Source organism: Trifolium pratense, linkage group LG6, assembly GCF_020283565.1.
Source record: "Trifolium pratense cultivar HEN17-A07 linkage group LG6, ARS_RC_1.1, whole genome shotgun sequence".
NCBI lineage: Eukaryota > Viridiplantae > Streptophyta > Magnoliopsida > Fabales > Fabaceae > Trifolium > Trifolium pratense.
In genome coordinates this window covers 27,472,251-27,482,338 of record NC_060064.1, presented here as the reverse complement: position 1 = coordinate 27,482,338, position 10,088 = coordinate 27,472,251, and the positions used below count along the sequence as shown (strand labels likewise).

The 10,088-nt window shown below is 29.1% G+C and overlaps 1 protein-coding gene across 1 annotated transcript; it reads right to left on the bottom strand.

Moving 5' to 3' along the window:
* Positions 1-1,172: 1,172 nt before the first annotated feature.
* Positions 1,173-6,151, bottom strand: LOC123889783 (gibberellin 2-beta-dioxygenase 8-like). Its single transcript, XM_045939277.1, has 4 exons — positions 6,058-6,151; positions 3,781-4,256; positions 2,285-2,606; positions 1,173-1,539 (listed from the first exon to the last, which is right to left on the bottom strand). The coding sequence occupies exons 2-4, from the start codon at positions 4,245-4,247 to the stop codon at positions 1,306-1,308; spliced, it is 1,023 nt and encodes a 340-aa protein (XP_045795233.1). The 5' UTR covers positions 4,248-4,256; positions 6,058-6,151; the 3' UTR covers positions 1,173-1,305.
* Positions 6,152-10,088: the final 3,937 nt, after the last annotated feature.

Sequence of the window (10,088 nt, the reverse complement as noted above, 5' to 3'; positions counted from 1 at the left end):
TAAAAAGGTAATATCGAGTATCAAATTCAAGGGTTGCATTATACTGTCGAACTATATTTTACAAAAGTAAAATTTTGAGAAAAAAGCAGGTGAGTTTTAAGCCACTAGATTTGGTTTAGTTGTGAGGAATTTATGTAGTATGCATATGATCCTGAGTTCGATTTTCACTTTTCAGCTCCATTGTAAACCATAAAAAAAAAAAAAAAAAAAAAACAGATGGGTTTTGTAACTTCAATATCAGCATCGAGGACACCTGAATAAACCTTCCTTGCCCCGATGTTTTCTCTTCCCCCCTCCCATGAATCTTTTATACCCCCAATATTCCAATTTTGCCCTTGTAGAAAAATTCGGTTCGCAGAAACCGAATTTTTTCTAGTGCAAATTCAGAGTAAATTTCGGTTTTTAGAAACCGAAATTTGTTTTCAAGGCAAAAAAAAAATTTGGTTTCTACGAACCGAAGTTTTTTCAAGGGCAAAATTGGAAACTCGGGGGATAAAAGATTCACGGGGGGTGGGGAGAGAAAACATCCCTTGCCCCACTTCATACTTAAATTCTGTACCATGCTGCCATTGGTACTTATAATTGGGCCTATTTTTAAAATACTTCTCCATCCCCTATGTCAATTTCGCACCCCCTTCACCAATTCTGGTCAGCCCTGTACTTTTTTCTTATAGTAAAAATTAACATGTGTGCCAGTGGCGGATTAGGACCCTGACTCAGGGGTGCAAAAATTATAGCAAAATGCATGCATGCATTGTCCCTGTTAGTATATTTCAGTTGGCAGAGACATCATATTTTATATACATACAAGAGTCGAGTTGAAGTTTGAAGTTTGGACACTTCACTTATTTATTTAAGGGCTCGTTCGATATTGGTCAGGATAGAAAGACATGTATTGATAAATTTATGATATCTTATTCATATTTTTCATTTGATACACCAATTGAATATGATATATTAATCCTATTTTTAATGCTATCGTGACCCGCGTTGCATTTTCTATCCTGAGAATGAGAATAAGTTGGGTTAAAAATATCCTATTGTGATTAGCAACCATTTTCCTTATTTTCCCTTCTACCTATGTCCTAGTAGCAACCCTTTGTTTAAACTTGCAGAACTTTTTTATATGAGATTAAACTTGTAGAATTTGTATACACATCCTTGATTGTAATATAATAATATCATAACAATAATATAATAATAATATACATAATAATTAGGCTACACTCATACAAATATTCTATACTATTTAGTACAATTTTTATAATTTCTCATCATGATATTTTATTTATAAGCAAAAATATATTAAAACAGGAGGAACCTAGGTAGGCCTATTTTGGAACCCAAACTTTGAACATCATCTCGAACTTGTTGTCTATATTCCTGGAAGCTGAATTTTTTGTAAAGAGAAGGCTTTTTACAACTCTCTATCACTGTATCATTTGAAGGGCATAAGAAATATGCCATAGAGAACCTTTCTATTTTTGGGTTGGTAACAACTCGATGTTCAATACTCTTGTAAACTCCATTACTCCAAGCCTATACATTATGATGCATTGTCAATAATACAATTATTAAAAATTTTATTTAATGATAATAATAATAATAACAATAAAGTAATATTTATCAATAAAATTGTATGCAGTGTAAAAATTTACACACATATAAATATTTATCAAGATATTTTAGAAACTAATATACCATTATATAATTTGACTGAATACATGCATAAAAATAGTTTTCAATCATTCTATACATCTAAGGGCGGCCCTTAGGGCCTTCAATTTTTGGGGACCATATTTTTTTTTGATATGGTTTAATTCTATTTTTTTTAAAAAAAAATAAAGATTATTCAAAAAAATAAAATAGGAAGTCCTAATATTTTTTCAATCTATTTTTGTTCAACTACCCTAAAGTCGTTAGGTCCATTAATTTTTCAAAAAAAAAATAAAATTAAATGAAAAGAAAAAGTTTGTCCCATCTTTAAAAGGTTTGTCCTATCTACTATTATTTGAATTTTTTTACATGTTTTATAAAGTGGTCTATTTTTAATATTCTGTACCGGGCCTGTAAATTATCACAGGACTGGTCCTATATACACCATCTATGTAAAGAAATTTTTATATAAACTTCCAATCATATGTCACCATATAAATGATTGCAAATGCGTATTTTAATTTTGAAAAATAACATTATGACACTTATAAAATTTTGAAATATAATTGGACGCAAATGTTAACCTTTTAAAGATTGTCACTGCATAATTTTTAAACTCTATAAATACCTGAAATAGGTCACCAATGTTGATTATAAGAGCATTAGGGTTTGGTTTAACTGCAATCCATTTCTTGTCTTTGACTAATTGCAATCCTCCTACTTGATCTTGATATAGTATGGTGATGAAGTCACTATCAGTGTGTGGCATTAGACCATGAATTGGAGAAGCTATGGGACATGGAGGATATCGGTTCAATCGAAGATAACAAGTATTGGGCAAGCAATTATCCTTAAAAAAAGTTGAATCATGACCCATTTTTTCAGCAAGAATATCAGCTAATGTTTGTGCAAGGTTGGATGATATGGTAGCAAATTCTTCAATTGATGACCTGCAAATTAACATATATAATAATAACTTAAAAAGATTAAATAATAATTTATTTATTCCGTGTAGCCCAGTTGGTAGCTACAAGAGATATTATTGGTAAAGGTTAGAGTTTAGACCCTGAATTTTCAAACTTCGTTACACTTACAACTTAAGACTAAAGAGTGTACTCATTTCTAGATTTTAAATTCGAATTTTTAAGATGTTAACGATTCTCTATGTTTTAGGGCTTTAATTTGTTTTGCCTTCAATTGACTCCCCACTAGTGAATAATGGGATTGATTTTTTAAATGGTCGATTCTTGAATTGGATAACGAGTTTAAAAAAAAAATCATTTAACCGTACATTCATAGTTGGGACATTGTAGAACTATTATAAAGGAGATCTATAGTAGTTTGATTGCACTATAAACTTTGACTTTGAGTTCTGAAACTCAACTCATTTAATTTTTTTTTGGAGAACTCATTTAAATTTTTTATTATAAAAAAATATAGCAAGCGACACACACGTGATCTGGGAACTGAATAATTCTAACTCTAATAATAAGGTCCTAGTGACATTGGCAAGGAATTGACAAAGACACAAAACATCAATTCAACAATTGTGTATATAATTAAAGTCTAGGCTTTGCTTTGTCCAAATCGATCGATCTGTTTGAAAATGACACTTTAGTCTTGAAGTATGAAAGAGGGGCCAAACCAAAGGAAACAAGTTTATGAATAAAAAATTTGTACTATAATAAGATAGAGAGAAAGAAAAAAAACTTATCTTATAGGCTGCATATAAATTAAATATGTTACATTTAATTTAAATTAATTATTTTTAGACATTCCTACTTTTAGTAAATATAAAAAAATTTCATTAGTCCTCTTGTTTCTAGAAGAAAGGAGCCTCGGTAATAGAGAATTTGACCGCAAAATTAAAAAAGTCTGACAAAGAATTATTCTCAACAAAAATTGAATTTGCGTTCTTCTAAACAATGTGTCATAGAGGGATTAACAATTTATGAGGTTAGGAAAGTTTAACAAAAAATTAACCACTTGAACCGAATATAATAGTTAATTTTAAAAAATATTATATGAACCATCCATATCTATTAAAAATTGTAAGAGTCCACTTATAAATATATAGTACCTTTAGTATATTATAAAAAAAGAGAAATAAAAAGAAATACATACCTAAGTGTATTTGATTGGGTACTTGACCCTAACACATCCTTTAAAAGGATATGAAATGCCTCTGACCAAGATAACTGTCCAACACACGTGGCAGAAGGTGTTCCCCAACGGTAACTACCAGAAGAAAATTGCAAGAACTTGTCCTCTTTAGTCTTTTTATCAAATGGAAGCTTAAACACTTTCTCTTGTTCACTCTTCAACTTGTTAAAAATATCTTTTGGAATCCCATGATTTATAACTTGGAAAAAACCCCATTCTTGTGAAGCTTTAGCTATCTCAAACTTGCATTCTTCTCTTACCATTTCATCCTCGTTTTCTAAACGGCTGAGATCGATCATCGGGAGTTCGCGTTCCTCGACCACCGCAAATTTCTCGATGCCGTTGTGGAAATCATTAGAATTGTTTTGGGTCTTGTTTAAAAGATTCTTGTATGCTTCTTCAAATGGTGGGTCAGAAATTGGATCCATTGTTTGCAACTGATCATAAAATAAGATGTTAAAATCATAATAAATGAGAGTATCTTTAATAATACCATTTTATTGTTCAATAATAGTAATAGGGTTTTCTTAAATAATTTTTTAGAGGCCATGTTATTATTTTAAAAATTAGTATATGCATAAATTCAAGACGCCGAAATTAATACACTACTACAATTTTAACCTATAATAGCACTTTAGAGCTCCAAATTTATGATTTGTTGAAAGTAGTTAAATTTAGAGTTTGAGATTTGATTAAAATAGACACTTAAAAAACATTATGTAATAATTTTGGAAAAATTTGAGTCCTCAAATTTTAAAACCCCTTGTTTACTAGTAAATGGTAAAAGGTTACACATATTGTACTACATGTCCACATCTATGCATCATGTACATACCCTAAGCTAATTTATTGACACTTTTCACATGGTCACATCTAGCTAGAAGTCAAAGCATGTGACTTGGATCGTTGACTTTTAAAATGAAGTCAACCTGAACCTTTTACTTAAATAATAAACCATGTTAGTTGATTTTGATTAGTTAAATGCCTGATTAGTTAGTCTCCTTTTTTTAGGTGTTTTTACTATAATATATACTAGTATATGCTTGACCAAAAAATATATGTACTAGTATATGCAAAGTGCCACACATGCTACATATGTATGGATTTTGCAAGAGAATAATTAAATTGTACTTTAATAAATAAAAGTTAGTTATTAGAATATGTTATATTAGCCAGACAAAAAAAATTGACATAGACAAATATTATAATATTAAACATTTAATAAATATAATAAGATGGTGTAATTTCTTAATCGTCAATTAAATGTAATGAATATGATATATTTGTTGGGTCATGACTCACGAGGGAGCAGTCGAAGATCATTCACATTAAACTCAAAATAACTATATAAGTGAGTTGAACATTATATCTTTACCTAAAACTTTAAGGTATTGTGTTTGTTTCATGGATTACAAATTGATTTCAAAGAATGTGACTTTGGGAATCTTTTATTCCTATGTTTGTTTTAAATTTTTATAAATTATACTTAGGAACTTTTTATTCCTTGGAATACAATTTATACATGACTTTCCCACTTTCTATTCGCATGTAAAAGGGTGGGAATCTTACATTCCCATGGGAATAAGAAGTAACCACCCATAACTTCTCACTCCACCATTATTTTTAACTCATTTTTTTTTTAATTTAATATTTTTTTTGAATTTATTTTAAAAATGTTTCAAGGAAATTTATTTGTTTACCAAACACATTGATTGAAATAATATTTCTGGTAATAATGTTCCTGGGAATAATATTCCTAGGATTATAATTTTAATCTCTGAAACAAACACACCCTAAAAGTCATCTCACTTATAAAATGTTCAACTTTCATATTTTTAATAATGTAAGACTTTTTTTTTTGAATCATAATAATGTAGGACTTAAACTCACTTACACTTACCACAAGAAAATTAATCATGTAAAAATTCAATTTATTAATAAATAAAATTTAGGTGAATTGAGTATAGAGACTTCCTCCATTAATACAAGCATCGTACCAACCTTATATATCATTTAAAATTTCTTACAAAATATAAACATACTTTAGTAGTATGGTAAAGTGAGTAATTAAATCCGAGTAGTATATACTATATACACAACGTACTTATGGAATCATGTAAGTGAGACACAATATCATTCCTAGTTATGTCATTTATTTAAATTGTATGTATTATATGGTCAAGATTAATTTGAAGAACATATTTCTAATAGACATAAAAATGACTAAGAAATGTATACCTTCAAGATGGATGCCGTTAAATGTAGAAGAACAGCTAACAATATATTATATATGAAGAATCAATTAAGTTGGTAATTGAAAAATATAAGAAAGAATGTGATATATGTAAAGATAGTATCTGAGAATTTATAGGCAACAATTATCAATTATCAATTATTATTGTTAAAGATATCTAAGGACATTTTTCTATTGATTAAAGGAATGAACACGCGGCTCATGGCGGCATCAGAAAAAATTAATACCATATTTTTTAAAATTATTTTCTTCCATGCATTAATTAAATCTTCTTTTTTATAACAATAATTTTGATATTTATTTTCCTTAATTTTGAAACGCATCGAAGACGTGTTGTAAACGTATTTGAAGGTTAATGATAGAAAGTAGTAAAAGGAAGCATAGCACATGTATTTTTCAATGTTAGGTACATATGATGTGTGATTATTAAACACAATCTCACTCGTAATTTATCAATTTTTTGGAAAAAAATGTCACTTCACACATTTGTCAGTTCCTTCGCCAATCATGAATTTCCTATGTGTTTTTATACAACATGAACAGCATAGATGGATAAAGAGAGACTTGGAAGAATGAGAGCCTCCTACTCTAAATATGAAAAAATATTTATATGGTCATAAATATTTCATCACTTTTATTTTTTCTTTCCCTGTCGGTTTAATCTGTTTCGGGGTCAATTTTGGCATCAAGTAATTTTAGTCTCCTCCCAATCATAATTGTGGGGAATCGAAATGTAGTTTTTTCTACCAAGTTCGGCGTCAATCATCACTTAACCAGTTAATTGTTGGTAATATTTTATCACTTTTGGCTTGTTCAAAAAATATTTTATCACTTTATTTATTTTAAATTTTTTTCATCACTTTATTTAGATACACTCATATATATATATATATATATATATATATATAACATCCCAACCAAAAATGTCTAGAATACCCGGTCAAGACATACATAATAGTACTAGATGCATTAAAATTACAACCATTTTCTTAATACAACCCATAGAGTACAAACGAAGGTTTCATAAGTCTGAACAAAATGGTAAGAGTACGAAGTTGCATCGAAGGATACATAACAACAACATAACTAAGTTTTAGAGACAATTACTAATACAAGATAAGGAAGAACTAAATAAAATAGCATGAGAGGTTCTCGTGCACAATTCATTCATCCACGTTCTTCTTACCCCTATCTTGCTCAGCCTGCTTATCCGTAAAAAATTATAAGAGAGTGGGATGAGACAAAAGCCTCAGCGAGTTCCACCTACACCTAGGGTGTTATTGGATAGAATCATTATTCTGTCAGTTAATCAATCGTATGAACAATTAAATCATTTTACAAGTATTTCAATTTAATGTAATAAGATGTAACACACAAAATAAAAGCTTGGTTCATTTTATTACCCAGACAACCTGAGGTAAGTAGTCTCAGACGCCGGCATGTCCGGCCAATTATAATTATTTTAATTGGACGCGGAAATTACCTCACATATTAATTAAACTTACCATGTGGTTCCTATAATGCGAAAACCAACCAAACACGATCAACTATAATGCGAAGTTCGTGTGACGTGACTTCAAATCAACTGCCTACAAGGTAAAACTGGCGATTGACATGTTTCCTTGCCTTAACTCTAGGAATTCTTGCTCCTTCCTAATCTTGAACGACTTCGGGAGGTATTTTTCTGTTAAAGCCTTCTTAAAATTTGTCCACGTCACATCTATCTCATTGGCCTCCATATCACGTTGAGTAACTTCCCACTATATATGTATCACATCTATCTCATTGGCCTCCATATCACGTTGAGTAACTTCCCACTATATATATATATATATATATATATATATATATATATATATATATATATATATATATATATATATATATATATATATATATATATATAATTTAACTTTTAAATTTTTTAAAAAATATATATAATTTAATTATTTTTTTTCTACTTTTTACTATATATATCAAACATATATGTGATCAAATTAAGTGACCAAAAACTTTATATGACCACCTAAGATTTCCTCCTATACATGTGCTAAAGATAATTTGTATATGTAGTAAAGCAATGAAATAAGGGAAGTGTTAATGACGGTCAAGCATCTTAAATAGTAAATTTAATGAAAGTATATATAGTCAATCTATTAAAAATTAAAATATTTGACTTTATAAATAAATAATTTTTTATATGGAACTCTTAAAGAGTAGTCGAAAAATACGTGTTATCACATTAGATTTTGAGCAATTGCACAAATATAACATTATGAGTCTCTCACTTATATAGTGTTCAACATCCAATTTTTTATTCGAGTATGAGGCTTTTACTCACTTGAAACATCAACAATCTCTCTCTCAAGTGAGTCCATCCATTCTTATGAAAGAATATGTCCTCCTCAAACGAATGTTTTTTCATCTATATTTACTTGCATAAAGAATTTTGATACAAAGGAGATTCAGGATCATCGCATTGAATTTTGAGCAATTACACTAATTAGACAATACCTACACTCACAAGTTCTCTTCACTAGCTAGATGTAATCCTATTTGAGGTGTGTCAGACATTACATATAATTAAGTATATCTCTTGGTCAGGATTCAAACCTTGATTTGTCATGTTTTGGGAGTCTAACTCTTTCCGCTAAACCCAATTCTTGTTGGTCATGGTACATTTTGTTGTATTTTTATATCTTTAGCTAATCATTTTGGTTATTGGATATATCATTTTGATCCTCAAACTATTTTTTATTAGTCAATATATTGTTAAAAATACAAACAAATTAAAAGACAATGTTAAAATATATTTGTAATTTAGATATATTCAAAAGTTATAATGATAAATCAAGACATTGAACTCAAGTGGTTAAATGAACTCTCCATATGACGAATTGTAACTCTCCATATGACGAATTGTTTAGGAGAAAAATAATTGTCAGATTTTATTTACCCCACGATAGAACTCTAAATTATCAGTCTCCTTCTTTAAAAACACCAAAGGAGTAAAATAAAAAAATTGTAATGGTAGAATCTTGCATATTCAGATATTAAAATGATTATTTATCTTCATGTAAATTCAATTCAATTGCACATGACACTAAGAAAAAAACATGGGGATTTAACTATATGCTCCAAGAAGTTTATGTCGGCATATAAACGTGGCTTCATTGAGAGTCACATGCACTTTAAAATTTCCAATTGGTCAAGAATGTGAGAATGAGGCAAGGGCATGTGCATTGCTCACATTAGGAAGGAGACTAAACAATGGGTCAATGTCCAACTACTAGTCACCTTAATTAATTCAAAAAGGCATCAAACGACATACAAATATCTATTTCAAAAAAAGGTACTTGTTGGCCTCAAATGACACCAATTGTAATTTTTTTATTTTTTATTTTTTGCTTTAAATACATTTAATCTTTCTATTTTATGTCATTTTCTAGATGTTATCCTTTCCTTTCTTATTCAATGATTTTAATAGTACCTTGGTTTTTAAAATGTTTAGCTTTCTCCCATCTAAGCATTTGGGCCCAAATTGTTTTAATTTTTGAAATGAGATATTATGTTTGGGATTGAATTTTGGTGATGTCGCATGTGATTTTTTAATGGAAACTTTGTTAATAACATAGAAATGAGTTCCTTTTATATAAAAAAATGTTTTTAGTTGAAAATAATGTAAATAATTTATATTAAGCGGAAATTCATATCAACGGTGTTTGGAAATATCAATGGAATAAAGATCGAGCCAAAAATATATCTCCATTTTTTCCCCTTGTCTAAGCCCAAAGAAAGAAAAGGGTGAAAGACTTAGTTGGGCACAAACCCAAGAAAAAATTATTTAGGCACACACTAAAAAATTCAAAAAGTTAAAACAAAATTTAAATTGTCAAATCATTTAACCTTTTTTTATTTAATTTTTTTACACATGTGAGTGTGCCTAAATAGATTTTTTTTGGGTTTGTGCCCAAGTAAGAATTTCTCAAGAAAATGTTACACCTTAATCAATATA